Here is a 21,790-nt window from a genome sequence, read left to right as displayed (position 1 = left end):
ATCAACGAACGAGATCTACTCTTGTTTCAATCTGAGTGATCGCCGCATCTTTGAGAATTGGAATCACAGAAAACCCCGCACCGATGAAAGCAAGCATCTTCCCTTCCTTTTGAGAAGACAAAAGGCCAAATTCCCCATCCAAAAGGGGACCTAAATCTCACTCTATCTCCAATGCCCCCTTGATCAAAAGACAATGCACATTATCACATAATTAATTGCACACAACATCTCTTCCAATGATCCCACTTTGCATAAAGAACACGCAAACCTAATGAAGTGGGGAGTGCGCAAGGGATACTTTAATTTCTTGATTGGTGCGCTAACTAAAACTAACATTAAACCCAAATTATAATTATAATCTTGGATCACCCGAGAACTAATATTTTATGAATCAAATTCATAGGTTAATTCATAGGCCCATCGTCAATCTTTTATGGTGGTAGTAGTTGCTTGGCAGTTAGCTTAACTTCGTTGTTCTTCCAAAGCATCCATACTCAGATACGGTATTCGGATAATGTCCAAGGATAAAGTAATTCGTGTCATTTCCGAAATATTTCAATGTAATTTTCAAAAGGGTCGTGTGTGTGTTTTTTATTTATCGGATAATTCTCAGTTTTCCGGACTTCGATTGCATACATGTTGTCGATTGTCAAACATCGTGTACGAATTTATTTTTCATTTTTGCGTTTTGATTAAATAAAAGCTGACAAAAACAGAATTTAGGCTCCGTTTGTCTCGCGGAAGATAAATGATTTGGAAAATATTTTCCTAAAAACGATTCCTTATATCTCTTGAAATAATTAGTCAATTAAAAATGCTTTCATTGTCGTTGGCAATTAATGTCTAAACATTTTCATGGACGATGAAACTTTTTTTTGTTCATTCATTTTTATTAGCAATATAAACGATTATTTTTAGAAAAATATTTTTCAAATTATCAGACAAACAGAGTCTTAATACCTATTTCGGATAATCCCACATATTTTTTTTATAAAAAAATTAGCAGATAGGGAGTGTGTCGGTCCTGCAAGCAAATGGTTGCTTCGCACACCACAAAACAGGCCGAAGTGGTTATCCTTGTTTCCTCATCATCTTCTTTGGTTGGTTGGAATGTCCTTGTCAAAAATAAATAAATAAAGCAGCAAAAAGAAATAAAGAATTGGGTAATTTAATCTGCTTTTGATTGCACGAATTAGATTCTTAATTCTGATTTTAATATTATATATTTGGCCTTATTGCTGGAATATAAAAAAGATAAAAAATGAAACGGTGCTCAGATATCAAGTTACTTGTGGGGGGTCAAAACAAGATTCCGTGTTGAAACACAGATTCCGTGAGATGCACAAGAACTTTTCTGGGTATAATCATAAGAATTGCTCTGCATAGACAGGAAACAAATAGGAAAAGAAAATTAAATTATTAATTAGAATTAGGAAAATTTACAAAATCCCTGTAAATTTTGAGATCAGTACGCGTTCGCCCCGAACTTTCAACTATTGGACAATATCCTTCGAGCTCTCTCATTTTTGTTACAGCGTTGGTTACGTTATTTTGTCCATTAGCATGTGGATGTATGTGACTTTTAAGGGGGTGAAAATATATTTTCTTCTCATTTTTGAAGGAAATCTTGTTTATTTTTACCTCTAATTGCCGTAAAATGGAAACTTAGCATCATAAGAAACTAAATAAACTGAAATACTACTAATAGGAAAAAATGAATTTCGATAAAAAAAATTTGTTGAAATTTGATACATTGGCCACTCTAATAGAACGAAAAAGATATTTTAAGAAAGAGATAAGCACAAATTCAATAAAAAAAAAGGGAAAAGGCCTCAATTACAAGAAGGTTAATGACATAAACTGATTACTCATTCTGCATATTTAGAGGGTTAATTAATGTATTCTACTTGATTGATAGAAATAGTTTTAGAAAAATTATAAAAGGAAATGATATCCTCGACTAATTAAAAAGTATTCATAGAAATCTAAGGTGATATTTTTATTTTATATTTTTACAAATTGTTTTTTTCATTAATTGACCATTTAAAAGTACATAATTCCATATCCATTTTTTGTAATTTGACATTTTGTTATTGAGCCATTTTACATTTTACTTAATGGTTTGAACATGTACTAAAAGTTCAGGGACCACATTACACATTCAACTAAAGTTTGCGAACCACATTATAAATTGGGTCAAAGTTCATGAACTATTTGTGTTATTATCCTATATGTTAACAATTTTTTTTATTTTTTCACAATTTTATATTGACTAATTTTTTTACATTATTATTTTATTTAATTTTTTCTCCATTTTTTTTTTCATTTTATGAAAATCAAAGAACAGATAAAAATACACTCCTAAAAAGTCATGTGCATTGCACCTGCTAACGGAAAACTAACAAAGGGTCAACAGCTGTAACAAAACGAAAGCTCGGGGTTAGTATATGACGGTCGAAAGTTTAAGGAGCAAACGTTACATGGGAGTTTTGTGTAATTTTCTCTGAGAAGTATTAACCGTGTGATAATTATTATATTAAATCACATCGACACCCCATCAATTTTTCTCAAAATTACTTGGACTTCCGGTTGGATCATGAAAAATTGACCTTGAATTTACAAAACTCCACATCACCAAGGAAGAGGCACGCAAGCAAGCAGGGTCCAACTTAAATGACCCGATCCGCTTGATCAGAAATACACAAAACCCATGATGTCTAACAAAGCCAATTGGGTCTTTCCCCCTTTCAAACCATCGTTCTTCTTGTTCATCTTCAACCCCAGAATGTCTAAACCCTAACTTAAACATCTACTTCTTTCACGGCTCGATTCCCGGTTGGTCGAGCGTGATTCACCTCGTGGTCGGATCTTGATCGGTCCGGTTCGAGTTGAGCATGTTGAGTTGTGCGTGTTGGATCCTTAATCCAACATTGGGCTTATATGTAAAATAATTATGTGTTGCAGACTGTCATGTGAACTTAAGCCAATTAAAAGTGGTCTAATAAGGTAATTGGATTTTAATGTATCTGATAGGGTGTGGGCCTTTAATGTGTGGAGACTCTAGGGTAATTTCTATTTTTATGATGGGCTAAAATAGAAATACCAAAAAGAAGGGATAACAGAGAAGTTATCTATAAAAAGCGGTTATGGTCCCCAGATCACAATATCACAGAATACATAACGTATTCTTTCTCTGGCATCCATCACCAGAGAAAGAGATATCCCAGAGAAATAATAAAGGACTCTCTAGGAGAATGCGTAGATCTGGAAGGCTGTCCGCACGACTCTACAGATCAATCCCGCTATGGATTCAGGTACGCTTCCGCTAATAAATCTTACAATTCTTAATGGTTCAGCATGTACGATCTATTTAGGTTGTGATGATGTACAACATAATTAGGTTTTCTTTTCCTTACAGTGCGTGCTTTGAATCTAGTCAAAATGAAGTCAAGCTCGAGTACATATGTCAAGTTCTATGGAGCTTGAGTTGAGTTTCGAGTTTCAAATTAATGATTCTAGTCAAGCTCAAATTTGGCACTATATCGCCTCGACTCAACTCAATTGCGTCCTTAGGTATAAAGCCACTTGACCCGAGATAACAAGCAACACCAAAGTATATATGGTTGTTTTCTGTCAACTTGAAAATTTTTTATTGCCGCGTCATTCTAATTCCTGTTTTAAGTCTGTGAAAATTGTTTAACGTTTTCGACTTGCTCTAGTTACCTCGTGCCTTTTGAGTTATGGTTCAGTGCACACGATGATGTATACGTCAAGGATTTTGCTAATGAGAGTATTAGGGAGATACTTCATTTAAAACCCATTTAAGTGAATATTATAATTATCAATTCACTGTTTCTCTCATCACGTGTTACGTGTAATCACTTATTGCAAATCAAGATATAATTTCCTTCTTTAAGTACACGAGAACTCATGGTACAAACAGATCGTTTTTCATTGGTGACATGGAATTTTGTGAAATTCTAAGTAATTGTTTATGTTCTTGCTATATCTTGAAGAACTTCATTATGAACTAGCAGCATTCTATTAACCTTTCGAAACCAAAAGTGCAATTTTGAAAACGTAAGGGGTGTCCGAGTAATTATGTCAAACTTGAGAGGATGCCCAAGTAATTTCCCCTAAACATTGAAAATATGCCATAACCAATGCTTACGTGCAATCGCACTCAATTTGTAATAGATTAATGTCAATCTCTTTAAACTCACTCCTCCTCCAACCTTTTGTGCGCTTTAGATTTTGTCGTGCGACCACTAAAGTGACCCCACATCGACCAATCTAAAATTTAAATAAAGAGAGAAAATGCGGAGGCGCCGCATGGAAAAGTATTTTACGTGCCGGGTCGCAAGACCCGATGTGATGTGATCAACCGATCACTTTACTAGATTGATGCACTTGTCATCTTATGCAGTAGCGCTTAATTTTTTAGATCACCTGTTTCGATTTGTTGTCGTATTAGTGACTATCGCATGAAATATCTTTACACCCGGCAATTCCCCATGCTCGTTCAAAGGTTGTCGGATCAATCCGCACATGGGCGGGCGAGACTAGCGGTGATCGTGATCCGGGCGGGCGGTTCCCGACATGGTACTGGAAATCGTCCACTAAGGACCGGTTCCGAGAAATTGAAACCGGGAACCACCCGGGAATCGGACCGCCGGTGTGGTCCGGTTCCCGAGTAGGTCCATAGAGCCGGTTCCACCAAGTTTCACGCAAATGGAGGTGGCCGAGAGTGAAAGAGGGAGGCAATGAACGGCTAAAGGCGCGGCCATGAGTTGATGGGAGTTGAGAGTTGAGCTTTAGATTAGGGATTTTATGGTTTTCATTTTTCTAAAAATGTTTTCATTTTTTTTTTGTTAAAATTTTTCTAAAAATTTATATATGTATATATATATTACCGGTCTGATCCGAATGGACGGGTGGGCGGTTCCATGCCTAGAACCCGGAACCGAACCGGTACTCACGTGTTCTAGTAAATTAGAACCAGGAACCGGACCAGTCCTCACAGGAATCGTTGGTTTCGGACCGGTCCGGTTCAGTTCCGAGTGATCCGGGCGGTTTTCGATTCCTTTGGACAACCCTCAGCGAGACAGAGCTGTATGGGCATTGAGTTGCTTTACAAACACCGGTGAGGGTGGTGCAGCCTTCACCCGCGATGCAACCACCACCGATCATCTCTTTCTCGTCCTTTTCTAATAGGTTGCTTTCAAAAAAAAAAAGAGTACATTAAAGAACTTGAATAAGGAATGAATCATAAGAAAAACAACAAAATGCCTATTTCTTTTTTTTTTAAAGTAGGAGAAAATTCTCTTTTTTTCTTTTGGGTACGAAATGGAGATCAAAATTAGCGTTCAAAGAGTAATGACCGCCGACACGTGATGCAGAGTACAATCACGTGCAAGTCACGTGATGTGGATGCGTGATTCCATTTTTTCTTGCTTTTCTTTAATTAATGGTGACACAAGACTCAAGTAGCCCCACTTTTTCTTTTTGGGAAAAAACCACCAAAAACCCCAAACTTTGCCATCTGTGACACATTTACCCAGAACTTTTTTTTGTGACACCAAAAATCCCGAACTTTACTTTTTGTGACACATTTACCCCAATGTATTTAGTCCATGGGCATTTTCGTCTTTTTGCTTTTTCTTTTTTTTTTTTCTTTTTTGTCCTTTCCGGCGAGGGGCCTCCGCCGGATCCGGCGAGGGGGCCCTCGCCGGATCCGGCGAGGGGGCCCTCGCGGCGCCGAGCGAGGGCGGCCCTCGCCGATCCCGCGAGGCGGCCCTCGCCGGCGCCGGCGAGGTTCGCCTCGCTCGGGCGAGCGAGGGCGGCCCTCGCCCGACTCAGCGAGGTCGACCCTCGCCGGCGTTGGGCGAGGGTCGACCTCGCTCGAGTTGGGCGAGGGCCGCCTCGCCGCCCAGCGAGGCGACCTCGCGCGGCCGGCGAGGTCCGCCTCGCTCGGGCGAGCGGAGGCGGCCCTCGCCCGTCTCGGCGAGGTCGACCCTCGCCGGCGTCGGGCGAGGGTCGCCCTCGCACTGGGCGAGCGAGGGCGGCCCTCGCCGACGCCGGCGAGGGCGGCCCTCGCCAGATCGGGCGAGGGCGACCTTGCCGGCGCCGAGCGAGGGTCGCCTCGCCCGATCTGGCGAGGCCGCCCTCGCTCGACGCCGGCGAGGTCGACCTCGCTCGAGTCGGGCGAGGGCCGCCTCGCTCGCCCGGCGAGGCGGACCTCGCCCGACGCCGGCGAGGGTCGCCTCGCTCGGGCGAGCGAGGCGCCCTCGCCCGACTCGGCGAGGTCGACCCTCGCCGACGCCGGCGAGGGTCGACTCGCTCGAGTCGCGAGGGCCGCCCTCGCTCGCCGTGCGAGGCGAACCTCGCCGACGCCGGCGAGGGCCGCCCTCGCCGGATCCGGCGAGGCCCCCCCTCGCCGGAAAGGAAAAAAAAAAAAAAAAAAAGCAAAAAAGACGAAAATGCCCATGGACTAAATACATTGGGGTAAATGTGTCACAAAAAGCAAAGTTCGGGGTTTTTGGTGTCACAAAAAAAAGTTCGGGGTAAATGTGTCACAGATGGCAAAGTTTGGGGTTTTTGGTGGTTTTTTCCCTTTCTTTTTTGTCTCATTATCAATGTTGATCAAAATTTTTTTTTAGTACAATTGGATTCCTCACTTTCTCAAAATAGTTGACCTTGGTCCTTCCATAATAACTATAGAATATCTCTTTCTTTCTTTTTTATATTTTTTTATGTAGAAGTGTCGATTTTCAAACTAAAATCATCATCAAATTCCTTTTAGGAGAGAATACTAAAAATACAATTCATTTTTGACCCGATAATCACTTAGATATCCCTATTATATTTTCCCTTTTTTCCATACCTTCAAACAAAACCCAATATTGAAAAGATCAAATCATCCTTCCTTGTAGACTCATTTAAGCATCTCGCTTGAGGCTGGAGTGATCTGGTTTCGAGTGTCCTAGGCTGTTATGAGAATTGAGGATCTAGGGATGGACGATTCTGAAAAAAGTGACATTTTTGTAAATTAGGACGCGATGCTAATTGATATGAATGTGAAAAGTGATTTTTAAAGGTCAAGTGTAGAACTAGGGTATGTATTTGGTATTTTAGATTGTAGAGGTATGTTGGAGGTGCACAATAGAAGCCCAGTATCTTCATCCGATGAGATCGCCAAAAGAGATCTTGAGTTCGAGCCTATCAATATATCCATTTATGGAACAATTATGATATATTAATTGCTTCACACCACACTAATTATCTGACGTGAGACTTTTCTAACACAACTAACATATGTATCTCAATAATCTCCCCCTCACGTATGAGTTCAGTATTAAGTATGTTTCTCTTTAATTCATTCAGGTATCCTTCTGTACCAATATATCTCAACTTGAATTTTCATCAACGCCCACCTTTATCCCTGGTCTCTTTCTCCAAACCAAAACATGAAGGCTACAATCGAGTCATCTTTGTTACACCACAACACCCACCTTTACCCAGGTCTCTACCTCCAAAATTAACATTGGTGACTGAAATTTTTGTGTTGGAATTAACATGTCAAATGACGATGTGACCGTGAAGAAGTTTCTTGCAACAGAGAATCCTGCAGACATGTGGACTGAGTTCATTCCTCTAGACAAGTTCAAGCTCAGGTCGGGCTTGATAGATGTATGTGATGGTTAAGTGTCCATCGGAGCCTTAGGAGAGCTGAGATAGACAATAGACATTATGAGTTGGCTCAAACGTCAAGTCAAGGTAGAAAATTATTGAGCATATGTCTCTAGTTTGAGCAGGTTTTCTACTTGAGTAGGTTTCTTGAAAAAAAAAAAGGTTTATGATTTATGGTATATATCATACTCTAATATTAGATACAGTAGAGCAAACAAGATGAGTATCATATTTTCTCTTTGCAAGTTTTCTAAGTGAGTTCTCTGTGAGAGATTGTGAGATAATACTTGAGTTTATCTAGGTGCGGGAAATATTTGAGCATGTGAACGATTTTAACTTTTGTTTTTCGATTTAATTAGTGGATTATTTACTACTGACTCTTCCCTTGGAGTAGTTATCAATACTCGGACCTAATTACGTGAATTTCTGGTGTTCTTTATTGTTCCTCACTTATATCTATGGTGATTTTGTGTTAATTTAATTGCAAGATCATATCATTTTCTTCAATTAAATTTACAATAAGGTATGTAAATGGTTACCGAGTGAAATACAAGGTGCATTTTTAAGTTATTTTTCCTCACTTTTTTAAACTAAAGTGAGTGGTTTTAGCGGCCACATAACTTTGTTTCCGTGTCCATATTACCGGTTGCTGGTGAAATAAAATCCATGAGATCGTGTTTGAACAATTCTTTTTTTTCTTGAAAAAGTTCAAACATGCTAGAAATCAGATAAATTACATTAATAGTGTCCATAAATTCATTTCTTTTTTTTATTATCTGTTAAATTTGCATTAAGAGCAAAGCTAATTCCTTAGGCTCGTCCCCTTCCTAGAGACCACCGAAAACGTCTCTTCAAAAAGTTAACGGTTTTCACAATCGTGATTGGCCCTAGAGGTGAGCATAAGTCTAGGGTTCAACCGAGAATTGGACCAAATCGACCATAGAAACCAATCTAATTCTAGGTTCCCACAGTTACCGGTTCCAAAAAAAGTGAAATCGGTATCGTGCAATTTCCTAGTTAAGAACCTCGAAATCGAAAAACCGGACTGGGAACCAATAGGGTGGAATGAATATATGTGGTGAGGTTTTCTAATAATTGTCTTAGTTTAATTAATAACATTTTTAATTTAAAACTATTGTTAAGTGATTAATTATGTTTGTTGTTTCTTTTTATTTCAGGTGGTTAGAATTTGAAGCAATTTTTCATGAATGATTGAGGACTAAAGTTCTATAATTTAGATTTTACGTTACGTGTTTTCAAAGTTTTATTGTTTATTTTATTTTACACGTTCATGTATATGTAGGGATGAGCATGGTTCCAGGAAAGAATATGGAACTTGAAAACCTGATCGGTGGGAACCTATAAGTTTCAGGTTCTAAGGTATGCAGGGTACGTTCCGGGTTCTAAAAATTGAGAAACCTGTTTTGACGGGTAGATTCCAGGTTCTAGGTAGCTGGTACCTGGAACTTGAAACCTTAAACAAGTTTTTTTGTGTTTTTTCTTGGTCTATGTCTTCGCGTGATCCTGCGGTGTTCTATGACGTTAAACGATGAGTGTATAATCTGGAATACTAGTCTAAGATTTCATTTTATGACTTGTTAATATTTTATATTTTTCGTGTGTCTAAATATAAGTTATGGTCAGTGGATCATAATGACAAGTGATGGTCATTAAATGTGATGATTCACTGTAATTGTTCAATTAATAATACATATGGAACTCGGTAGACCTTAGAACCTATGTCGGGTTATGTTCTAGGTTCAAATGTATATAAGGTAGGTTCTAGGTTCTAAAAAATGTGGAACTTGGGTAGGTTCCAGGTTCTAGGTGGAACCTGTACGAAACCTAGAACCTCTCAAACTTACTATTATGGATTGTTGTTATTGACAAATGGGGGATTTTTGTTGTTTCCTTAACTTTTATTTTGCTTAACTAAAAACGAAACAAAAAAAGGGAAGAAAAAAATAAAACAAAAAAAGATTACCCGGTTCTCGGGTAGACCCTGGAATCGATTAAAAGGACAGGTTTCGGATTTCAGTTTCCAAAAATCGGGAAACCTATTCTAACAAGATAGGTTCCAGATTTCAGGTGGAACTTAGACGGATTCTGAAATCGCTACCCCCGTTAAACCGAGGTTCAAGTCGGCCGACGACGAATTTAAGAGGGAGACCAAGGGGCAGTTGCGTAGTTTCAACCTCACACCCCTCTCGCTCTGTCTCTCTGTTTTCTCTGGATTTAAACTAATTGGACAAATTATAAATGAAGTGCTGGTGAGAGGAGAGCTGAGCGACACTGTTACGTGTGAACCAAGCGAAACCCAAGTAACCCCCCACCTCTCTCTCTCTCTCTCTCTCTCTCTGAAACGCCACTTCTCATACGAGCGAGACAGAGAGAGACAGAGAGGGTGTCTTCTCTAAGTTCTCTTTTTGCTGTCGTGGGTCGGCTCCGAGCTCGCGCGCCGCGGCCTGGTTCGGAGACGTCTGTCGTTTCGTTTGCGGCGGCGGCGGCGGCGGCGGCTGCTTCTGCTTCTTCTTCTACTTTTCTGGGGCGGCGGCGGGCGGTTCATTCTTGGTGGGTGTGCCGGCGGAGATGACGGAGGAAGGGGGCCGTCGCAGCTAGCGCTCGGGGGTCTCTCTCTCTCTCTCTCTTTACGGAGTCGTTTCCGCCGTTGGATGGGAATACCTGTGGAGGGGAGGCGGGAGAGACATGCGGAAATCGTTCAAGGACTCCCTCAAGTCGCTCGAAGCGGACATTCAGTTCGCCAATACCCTGTAAACCCCGACTTTCTTCTTGTAGTCCGCTGTGTATCTGGGGATCTCTTCTGTTGTTTTTGGAAATTTCTTCTTTTTCATTTGTTGTAAATTTTTCTTGGGTTCCTCTGTTTCTGATTTGTGCCACCGGTTGAGCAAGATTGCGCACGTTGGTGCCGATCGTAGATTCTTGAAAGTTGGAGGTGAAAGCTTGTACTGTGTTCTGCAGTCTCTTTTCTTCCACGTCGCAGCAAATTTCAGTTCCCGTCCAGATACCGAGCCTTTTGTTGTTTAAGAAATCGAAAGAAAGGCGAAAGCTTGCTTATTTAAGAGACGGTGTGTGCGTGTGTCCGTGTGTCCGTTATCTGAATGGTTCTGCAGTGATATAGATCTTGCTGACCCCTCAACGTGTGATGTGCCGTAGCCCTTGTCCTTGTTCCCTCCCTGGGAATTGAGCTCGTTTAGTGCTTACTCTCTGTTCAATTACTCCATGACCAACTCACCTTTTGCTTTGTATTGAACTTTTGCTGCGTGTTTTTCTCTTGGATTGATCCAACACAACATGGTGCATAAGTGAATTTATTGAGAATTTTGTGTCTGCCATCGTGCCGAGCCTGACGATCGCAGCAGCTAACTAGTACTGCTTTTTGTTCGAACCTCAGAGCTTCAGACTACCCTCAGGAATACGATGGTGCCTGTCTTCAGATGAGATTATCGTATAGCCCAGCTGCTCGCCTTTTGCTGTTTCTTGTTCAGTGGACTGATTGCCACCTCGCTGGTACCTTAGGATTGCTTAGGATTCTCATTTACAAGGTAGGCTGCACTTTCTTGATTTCTTTTGTTTTTTAATGAAATAGTGGCTGTCTCCTTGTGCAAAATTATAAAACGGGACTTAAAGAAAGCATCTCTTCTGTTCAAGGATATGCTGATTTGATGGTGATTATCGCAGGCTTATGTAGATGGCAAGACCACCGTGTCTATTCATGAAAGGAAAGCTAGCATTAAAGAGTTCTATGGTAAGTGGAATGAAGTTATGGTTCTTCCCTTCAGTCTCGATACCACTTCTAAGTACTATCGGAATTTTGTAAATACTATCCCAAAGAAGACTTCGCCTGAATCCCACATCAACCTTCGCATTTCATGACTAGGTGTGATATTTCCCACTCTCCTGCAACTTCACGGAGGAATAACTGACGTGGAAGAGAGGAAACAAAAAGAAGTGTGTGCCGCCAAGTACAAAAGAAAAGACGAACTTAACAAGGGAAAGCTATCTGAAATTGATATTGAGAGAGAAGAGGAATGTGGTATTTGCATGGAGATGAGCAGCAAGATCGTACTGCCGCATTGCAATCATTCTATGTGCATGAAGTGTTATCGTAATTGGTAAGTCGTTTCATGTCTAAAGGAAATATCTGTGCATTGCTACATCCTGCTCAGAAAATGTATGCTCGAATGTGCACATCCCCTGTATTAGAGAACAATCACTCGCTGAAATTAGAAAGATGTTTCACCACATGTATTCAGCACTAGTTTTCTCCAACAATAGAATAGTCATGAAAGGCTTTCTTTGCCGTGTCAATGTGTAAGATCGATTTTAAATCTAGGTTTGATCACTCCATCATCTTGAAGGTTATTATGAGTTGGACTTTAAAATGTTGAGTCATGCTGGTAATGCTTTATGTTTCATGTCCTTTGCTTGATTGGAACTTTCATTTCCGTTGATATATGTTTCATCTGCTTGGTTGCTTCAGGCGCACCAGGTCTCAGTCCTGCCCATTCTGCCGGGACAGTCTTAAGAGAGTCGACTCTGGTGACCTATGGATATATATGTCCGGCATCGAGATCATCGACCTGAACTCCATTGCTAGAGAGAGCATGAAGAGACTGGTTACGTACGTAGAGAAGCTTCCTCTCATAGTCCCAGATCCCGTGCACGTCTCCTACGATCCTCATTTCTGATGATTTTTCCGGTGGAGGTCGAACTTGGACATAGATTGTGTTTGTAGATAATACATCATTGTGCATATGTTTATTCATCACATTGCTAGTTGCAACCCATTTAGAATTGTATATAAATGTGTGATCAATACAACTTGGTGTATGTATACTCATATTCTTTTACATGGAAGTGTAGAGCCGAGAGGCTTCTTTGGTGCGCTCAGGTGATAATCATCATTTCAAAATGAGGAATGTTCTTTCTGTTTTCTACAAGCGAATTATGGGAAAATGCAGGAGCAGAGATATTTAAATTCAAGGTTTTTCAGCTGTTTTCTTCCCTCATCAGGAAATTTCCACTAAGGTTGAAATTCTTTGCAGGTATTTTCACACAATTGTGTTGAAGCGTTGTCATTTCGTTCTCAACTTTCTTAAAGAGGATCAGGAGCGAATACCCTGCAATCTTGATTATGCATTAAAATGGTCTAGGCCGCTTCACATGAAGAGAGAGAGGGAGAGAGAGAGGGACAGAGAGAGTACTGTTCTAATCATTAACGTTAGGAAGAATAAACACATAAGGTGATCTTCCTCCCACATTATAAAATAACGATCTGTATAAACGGAAGTCAGGAATCGTAAAGAATAGAAGATTCCCATAAACATGACGGGACGCTATTTTCATGCGAGTCTCACTAAACGTGCAATGTGGCCTCCTACTAAATACTCTGGTTTCGACCAAAGAAAAAAAAAACGCTCTGGTGTTTCTTGTGCATCCAAGGTTCCGGACTGTACTTACGATCGGCTGGCCTTCGTTATCGGAGCCGACTTTTACTTCGACCAGAAAATCACGACTCTATGATACAAAAAGCGGAAAATAGAAGAGCAAAATTTGCCAGCTCTTGCACATGCATGGTCATGAAACTAGCCAACCAAAGCCTTATGAGCAACAAAATGCTAGACAATAAACAGCAGAGACATAGGATAGATTATGTTACTTGGGAAACAACAACAAGCACTTTCTGTGGACCAGAACATGTTATACAACAAGCCATAAGAATCTGGCTATAGCCAAAAAAGAAAAAGAGAACCAGAAGTGCCATACGTTAGCTCGACGCGTCGTATACCTATAGTCCAGAATTGTCCACAAGATGGACCTATTCAACATGGAGTTCCACACCATCCTTCTTTAGTCGTCCTCATCGTCATCGTCATCCTCCTCTTCTTCCTCATCCTCTTGACCATCCTACAGCCCAAAACAATTATGTAGGGGTGGATCAATCCACAGCCAATGCAAGAGACAAGATGCATGATCGTATGCTAATGCCAGCGATATGCTCTATTTATTGTACATCCTGTTTTGGAAGGATAATAATTATGTCAAAAGAATATGATCTCAAAAACAGTTTCGTTATGGACCGAAAAATTTCCCCAAAATTTTCTTCTTTGCAGTTAAAAGTTACCCCCCCCCCCCCCCCCCCCCCTCAAATGCAATGGTCGCTTCTTTCTCTTGACACTTCTTTCTCCAGTGTGGCATTCTTTGCATATGGAAAGGCGCATGCATCAGACCTTGCTATGAAGGAGATGGTCCCAAAACTAAAAGTGTACGCCTAATATCAATCACCAACTAGTGGTGAAAGGCAAATTTGAAATATGCTGCGGTGATGCCAACAGTGTAAGTACAATCACGAGCAAAGTTTCACTCCCGAGATGAAAGACGGAAAGATGATCACTTAATAATCTCGAAAACCATGCCATGATAATATCTAGGAACAAAAATAATGCTGGAAATCATAACCACATATTAAAAGATACCTCCGCACTAGCTTCATCTTCATCATTCACTTCGGATTTGGACCTCTCTGATTCCTCATCACCATCGTCATCCACGCTCTCCTATCACCATGCATAGATAAAGGCGTTTAATGGCCAGTAAATGCCAACAGAAAAACTTTTTGCTATCAAGATAGTAAGATGGTTTACCTGCTTCTTGTTGTAGGCATTCATCAGCTTTTCGTACTCAGCCTTCTTCTTTGCAGCCTTGGCTTCATACGGGGCTTTCTCCTTTAAAAGATGCAAGAAAATTGCAATTAGAAACTTGAAAGCATCTAGATATAAACCAAAATTTTTAAAGGCAAAAGGCCAAAAACTCCCCGCAAAGATGAAGACAAGCCATGAATCATTGGCCGCAAAATCCCTCGAAACAAGCAATATTGGTGCTAAATTACAGCACCTAACACTACAACGCCACCCCCCAAGACTACAATACGGTTCTTATCAAGAGTACACACATATTTGCAATAGCAAACATCCCGCTGACATCAAGTGTTAATACAGGCATCTGGAAAATGTCGTGCTTACCGCCTGAGACATGGATTTCCACTTCTCTCCTCCAGCTTTCCCGACCTTCATTCAAACATTTCAGTTAACAAATCAATTTCATCCATATTTCACACCAAATGCATGGCGGACCAGCACATAGTGAGAGATTACGTGCTTACAGCTGATACAGCCTTTATGTTAGGATTCTCCTTCTTGAAAGTTTTCCTAAACTCCTCTCTGTAGCAACACATGATACATAAGAGATACATTGCAAAGCTAAAGAATCAACTCGGTAACTTCTACATCATGCAAGCAGCACACATAAGCACACACCCACCCCCATGCACAAATGAAAACAAACCAAGAAAGGAGGAGGACAAGAAGATACATACAGAAAAACAAAGAAAGCACTGGGAGGCCTCTTTGGTTTATTAGGGTCTTTCTTGACCCGTTTGTCCTTCTTAGCTTTGCGCTTGGTATCGGGCCTAGCTGCTGCCTTTCTCTTTCCAACCATTCTGAAAATAACAGGGAAGTATAGGCTATCAGTACCCCGCTAAACACATTCCTGTAACTGCTCTATATGACATTATAAACTAGACTGGGCTAAGTGAGGCGGCCGCCTCGAAAAGGCCAGCCGCTGAAGAACTCCACAATCTTACTACAGGAAATTGATCAGACACGGTAAAAGTTTCCGAATCGAAAGAAGCAACAGTATAACCTGTCATCAGCAGGCTTCAAGGCTTCCCTTGAGCTCCTGGCCGGGCCCTTGCCCTTCGTAGTCTTCATCACCAAGCTACAAGTTCTCCCCTGTCCAAAACTACAAGATCGAGAGCCCAAAAACAAAAAAAAAAGCTCAGGACACACATACCATTTCTCAGACGCGAATTTAGGCTGACCCAATATGAACAAAATCAAAAAGTTGTCGAATTTTACTTTGACAAGCAATCAAGCAGAAGTAGCCGGGCATCGGAATTGGTAAAGCATGAGTGGTCGCACGCAGAGTGAGGCAAAGCCAGGAAAACCTAGGATATTGACCCACAACTAACAAGATTACTAGGAACTGAAAAAACACACGACTTTTTTCAGCCAGCAAAACAAAACAAAACAAAAAAAAAACCCATTTAATGCAAGATCAAAACTACAAACTCAAGGCTCTTCACCTATCTAAAAACGGAAGCAATCCTCGCATAATTTGCAAATTTCAAAGAACTACATCATCATGCTTCAACCTTCCACACGAGCAGCATCAGCCCACAGCGATTCACACAACAGCACCCTTAAAACTAATGAAACCGACGGACCAGTACTCCCACGAATTTCTTTCCCGAATTTCATAATGAATTTTCAACAGTGACCCAGGAGGGAAAAAAAAAGCCAAACCAAACCAAACCAAGACACAGTCTTGAAATCCGACCGAACACATAGGAAACGAGGAAAACAGAAGGGAAGGAAATCGAATTTTACCTTCAAGAAACGGAGCCGGGAGGGGCGACAACTTTCTAAGGGCGGACAATCGAGCTGCGAAATAGCGAATCAAGCGGGGAATATCATCTTTTCCTTTTTCTTTTCTTGGGCGGAATCGAACGGGAACAGGGGACAAGGAACAGGGGCGTTGAGACGAAGGTGTGTGAAGCTGATGTGCGCGAGAAGGAAAGGGAGGAAAGGGGAAGGGGAGGGGAGGCCAGCGGAGAAACGGGGGGGGCGACCGGGAGCAGCCGGTAACCCCCGTAGCAGGTCGCCGCCAGCTCCGGGTGGGAGGAATCTTCAAAGGGGCAGCGCTTTAACCGACAATAGCCGGTCTCGGGGTTCGAGAAAGGAGGGCATCGCCTCAATGATCGCTTTCGTGTTTGTGCGTGGCAATTAGGTCTTTTGAGGAGGAGGAGGAGGTGAGAGAGAGAGAAATTTGCCATATCTTTTTGGCTTAATTTATTTGATAATTACACTAAGGCAGATATTTTTGTTGGTTATCCCCATACATGTGGTGGTGACCAATGGAGATATTTCCCGTGGGCACTCCCCACCCACGGGTCGACACGTGTCGGCCCTCGCTCGCTCGCTCGCCGGTACCGGCTCCTCCCTCCCCCTGGCGGGTCTGATGGGTTCGGGATCCTGTAAACCGGTGTCGACTCCGACGCTCTGGACTCGGATTTGCTCGACGGAAATTTTGAACAAACGTGAAGAGGAAATAGAGATCACCGGATGGATTGAATATGCCTGGTTCGACACGGCCTTGCTGCTCGACAAGTGCCGCCGTTAGCTATCACTATTGCAGTGGTCGCCGAAGTTCTCTTTCTTGACTAAAGACAACCCGTTTGATGGTGGTCGTGATCCATTAAGATGATCCTGCGACAGAAAGATTTGCCCTATAATATAACAAGTTTCCTTTTATTTGGAAAAAGAAATAGATGGTGATTCAAATCTTTTATTATCAATCAAATCATATTTTATTTACCCATTGTCAAGTGACCCCACATGGGTCGCCACTCGCGATGCTAAATCGTTCAATTAGTTTAATTAAGTCATAAACCGTTTAATTAGTTCAATTAAGTCATAAAAATTTTCCAAATGTGAAATCAAGTCCTTTTGACCACTCTAAAATTTCCTCCGTGCCACTCGACGAGTACATACGTGGCGGCCTTAATTTGCCTTTCCAACATCATTTTTTGGATTTAATTGCATTTCTCGATAAAGGTTGAGAACTTAATTTAACAAATTGAAAGGTTTATGACTAATTGCACTTTTTGGTAAATATTTTAGGATTTGAGTGAACCAATTGAAAAGTTTCGGGCGCGCGTGATGGCCATTCCGTTTCTCTATTTTTCTGTTTCCAGGAATATATTTGGAATAGAAATTCATTTGGTAACGCAATTTCATTTTTCTATTTCTGGAACAAATTTCTACTCAAGAAATTGATTTGGAACAGAAATTAGAAGTAAACATTTTCTACTTTTCTATTTTGGAACAGAAATAGAAATCATTTCAACAAAAAAAAAATTCTGGTCTTCGCACAAAAACCTTCGCACTTGACATATAAAACAGGAATAGAAAGCTTCGGCCTTGAGAAGAAAACACGAAGTACTCCCCCATCTCTCTTCAACAGACTTCGACCAAAAACCCTAGGCACGTCATCGCTCACCTCCACTTCGAATCTTACTCCGTCCTCCTCGCCGGCGTCAACTCCGATTCCATCTTCCTCGCCAGCGTCGACTCCATCCTCCTTGTCGACCCTCACAGAACAATGCCCTCATTGACTGCATGAGTCTCTCTTCTCGACGCCTCTAGGTAACTGTGTGATTAACCGCCTTTCCCACACAATCCATTCCGAATCCGACTCCAACTCCATCCTCCTCGTTGACCCTCACGGAACAATGCCCTCATCAACTGCACGAGCCTCTCTTCTCGACGCCTCCACGTAACCGTGAGTGACCGGCTTTCCCCGCAATCGGTGGGCTTCCCCTCTTCATCTCGCTCGTGTTGTCACTTTGAGGCTTGGATTTGGAATGGTCGCTTGAATAGGGTGTGATTTTTTGTCTTTCTATTAGGGCATTGAAGTTTAATGTTGGGGTTAGAGGCCGATGGCGTGAGTTTTGGGGTCTTTATATTAGGGCTTCCCCTACGTTCTTAATCATGCTCATGAAACTCAGGATTCTGTGCTGCATATGGCTTATTTTCCATGCACTGAACCAGAACTTTTTATTTTCTATACCTATGAAACTCATGAGTTCAGTGCTGCATTATGAATGACTTTGCCTCAGCTTCACTTTTTATTTTGGGAATGCTTTAAAATTTCTTCTAAGTTAGTTTATGCATACACTGAACCAAAACTTATGAGTAGAATCCATGAGCTTGCTATATATTAAAGAAGTCCTCAAGACACCCGAAACTTTTGCTGACCCTTTTGCAGAATTTTACCCCCACCCTTTGACCATTTTGTACAACCCCTTAATGTTAAAATAGTGATTTTATTAATGTGTGTGGATCGTGTCCGATTGAGACTGGCCTAGTTTGCTTTCATTTTCTTCTTTATAATCATAAGTAATGGGAAGCACTGTGATCATGTTTATACAGTCTGTTGATGAATGATACTTATGAAGAAATATGCTTCTACTTTGGATCTTCAATTGGAATTTTGTTTCTTTGATCTATAATTCTACTTCTACTTTGAATCTTGAACAAGCTTCTTTGAATGATAATTCTCAAGATGATATATGCTTGCTTGTACAATCTAATATGCGGATGTTCTCTTTCAATTTTGTTCGTGCATTTTGTTTTATTAACAATCATAGAATATTACATAGATGTGATCTTGACATCAAATCTTTTATACTTGAATTGGAACACCATATGATATGGCTCATTTGATGCTCAACCAGTTAAGGTTAAATGGCATCCCACAAAGATGCATTTATGGCAAAGTGGACCGAGCCTTTGACCAATCTACTTATAAGCTTGTTGGTAGAAGAGGTATAAAAGGGAAATCGCACCACATGTACCTACAACAAAGCAAGGTAGAATAACACACTTGCCGAATTCAATAAACAAACAACACTCTAGTTTAGAGTTGTTCAATTGAAGAACAAGATAAACAAACTGAAGAGATAGTATGGCAGTTTGAAGAAACTTCTTTCACAATCTAGATTTGGATGGGATAATGTTAACAAAATGGTCGCCGTGGAGGATCCAAGTGTATGGGAGTCTCACATCAAGATATCACTTTACTTGGGTCATTTTGTTCTTATTGTGGATGTAAGCCTCGATTATGTTGCTGACGTATGTCATTATTGTGAAAATTGCAGGATAATAGCAAATGGGCTAAATTTCGAAAGGATGGATTTCTTCAGTAGCTCGATCTGTATATTATGGTCGGTGATACATGTGCTACTAGGGAGTATGCAACAGGAAATGTAGAATAGTTGGTGGTGTCGGAGGGAGAAGACAATTGTGTTGGTAGTGGCAATGGTGGTGGTGCTACAGTAGGTGATTCGGAGGAACTTAACGAATATCCTAATGATGAGGAAGCCTTCGTACTTGATGCCAGTTCGTGAGAAGTACAAGTTCGATATGACTCCAAATTCCAAGAGGAGGAGAAAAAGTAACACGTATGATGTTCTTGGCACCTTAAAAGATATTCAAGATATGATAAAATCCAAGGCAGGTCAATCAACGAGTGGCTCCGTCACCTCACATTCCCCACCACCCGAAGATCCCTACTCCATAGGAGTTGTGGTTGCCGTCCTAAATGGCATGCCTGACTTGGAGCAAAATCTTTACAACAAAGCCATGAACTAGGCATGCCTTAATGCTACCTAGAGAGAGGCTTTCATCACATTCTTACCCGAAAGGATACGTGAACTTCTTCAATCTTTTTAAGTAGATTTTAAGAAATATGCTTTGAATTTATATTTGGCTTATTTTTACTCTATGACTTATGTACTTGAGATGCTTTGGTTTTTATTTTATTTTATTATGCAACTATGTTGACATTGTGGTTATTGTTGATTGTTATTGGATTCCACACTTATTTGTTGTGTTTATGTTCTTAGTTTGTGTGATAGCATAAGTAATATAAAGGAGGGGTGAAAGTAGCATGAATAATGATCAAGTAGCATCAGTTGAATTAGTTGAACAAGGTTTTGATGATTTTGAACTTGATATACTGATAGAAAGGTTGTGCACTATTGCGTTAGATATGTCCATGAACATGAGAGAACTCATTAAGGACATCGTATTGTTAGGACCCGAATGGATAAGAGAGGTTCTTTATGGACATTCATATATAGTATATGAAGCTTTTAGAAGGGAGAGACATGTCTTTCTTAACCTTTGTGATTTTATTGAAGGTAAGAAGTTGGTTGGAAGATAGTTGATATATTAGAGTGAATGAACAAGTTGCGATCTTCTTATTTATGATTTGTCACAAGAACTTGAATAGAGATTTATACGAGAGACTCCAACATTTGGGACAAATTATCAGCAAGTACTTTGCTATAGTGTTGTAGGCAGTTCTCAAACTGATAAGAGAGATTATCGTACCACCTTCCTTTGATGTTGTCCAAGAGGAGATTCTTATGGATCCTACCCATAAACATTACTTCAAGGTAGGATTTTCATACATTCATTTGCACCATCAGTTTCGTTTTGTTGATAATCTTATATAATACTAGTATATTGTAAAATGACAAGGCTGCTTAGGCGCTATTGATGGCACCTATGTTCATGCTTATGTACCTGTGTCGAAACAAATCCCATTTAGAAGTAGGAAAGGAATTACCACTTGGAATGTGATGTTTGTTTGTTCGTTTAATATGAAATTTACTTTTGTGTATGTTGGTTGGGAAGGCTTTGCCAACGATTGCTGGGTGCTCTCGGTAGCACTCGAGATTCCTCGCTTGGAATTTCCTCGACCACAACCAGATATTTGATTGTTTTTCATGGGATAAGTTCATTTATAACTGTATTTTGGTTGCAAATCATGACCAACATATGAATATCTTGTGATAGGCAAATACTACGTGGTGGATTGTGGTTATGCTGTACCTCTAGGATTTTTACTCTTAAAGGTGAACGGTATCAACTAAATGATTATAGGGTAGAGCAAGACGGCCAACAATAGCAAAAGAATTGTTCAACTATAGACATTCTTCACTAAGGAATGTCATTGAGAGATCATTTGCGGCATTAAAGAATCGATTCTTCATTTTGAGGCACATGCCTCCATTTACAATTCGAAAGTAAACACGTATCGTAATTGTATGTTATGCTATCTATAATTACATTCGTAATCAAGACAAGATGAATAAGAACTTTTCCCTATATGGTGATCCGAAGTACCCGTTTGGATCTACACAATATGAGGTTATAGACGATACATCAACTGGGGAGGGAACCGAGATCAACATGCTTAGGAAAAATATTGCCAAGAAGATGGCAAGAGATCATTATATGACGGAGATTTCATGAAATTCTGTTTTCAACTTTTATAATGTATTTTCATTATTTTGTATTTGAGGATTTCTTATGTTTGCTCTTGTAATGTGATGTGGTATTTGGTATTTAGTAGAGTTCGAGGATTTGTCATTCTTTCTTTGACATTAGTA

The 21,790-nt window shown here is 40.6% G+C and overlaps 2 protein-coding genes across 4 annotated transcripts; one reads left to right on the top strand and one right to left on the bottom strand.

Annotated features, from left to right (window-relative positions):
* Nucleotides 1–10,016: 10,016 nt before the first annotated feature.
* On the top strand, nucleotides 10,017–12,595 carry LOC115672273 (E3 ubiquitin-protein ligase AIRP2). Its single transcript, XM_030594044.2, has 5 exons — nucleotides 10,017–10,460; nucleotides 11,102–11,252; nucleotides 11,389–11,455; nucleotides 11,588–11,822; nucleotides 12,191–12,595. Exons 1-5 carry the CDS (start codon nucleotides 10,396–10,398, stop codon nucleotides 12,396–12,398), a joined length of 726 nt encoding a protein of 241 aa, XP_030449904.1. The 5' UTR covers nucleotides 10,017–10,395; the 3' UTR covers nucleotides 12,399–12,595.
* A 716-nt stretch (nucleotides 12,596–13,311) lies between these two features.
* On the bottom strand, nucleotides 13,312–16,251 carry LOC115672274 (high mobility group B protein 1). Of its 3 annotated transcripts, none has more exons than XM_030594046.2 (8): nucleotides 16,158–16,251; nucleotides 15,412–15,500; nucleotides 15,086–15,208; nucleotides 14,873–14,930; nucleotides 14,733–14,777; nucleotides 14,355–14,435; nucleotides 14,187–14,267; nucleotides 13,312–13,617 (listed from the first exon to the last, which is right to left on the bottom strand). In XM_030594046.2, exons 2-8 carry the CDS (start codon nucleotides 15,477–15,479, stop codon nucleotides 13,561–13,563), a joined length of 513 nt encoding a protein of 170 aa, XP_030449906.1. In that variant the 5' UTR covers nucleotides 15,480–15,500; nucleotides 16,158–16,251; the 3' UTR covers nucleotides 13,312–13,560. The 3 variants fall into 3 exon arrangements, with proteins under 3 accessions (XP_030449906.1, XP_030449905.1, XP_056172650.1); XM_030594045.2 differs by having other exon boundaries at nucleotides 15,412–15,510; nucleotides 16,158–16,182; XM_056316675.1 differs by lacking the exon at nucleotides 16,158–16,251 and adding an exon at nucleotides 15,854–15,897 and having other exon boundaries at nucleotides 15,412–15,510.
* Between the last annotated feature and the right edge of the window lie 5,539 nt (nucleotides 16,252–21,790).

Source organism: Syzygium oleosum, unplaced genomic scaffold (assembly GCF_021117445.2).
Source record: "Syzygium oleosum isolate NSW1041296 unplaced genomic scaffold, Sole_v2.1 Sole_v2.12, whole genome shotgun sequence".
Taxonomy (NCBI): Eukaryota; Viridiplantae; Streptophyta; class Magnoliopsida; order Myrtales; family Myrtaceae; genus Syzygium; species Syzygium oleosum.
Note: the sequence above shows the minus strand (reverse complement) of the source record. Positions and strands in the feature narration are given on the sequence as shown.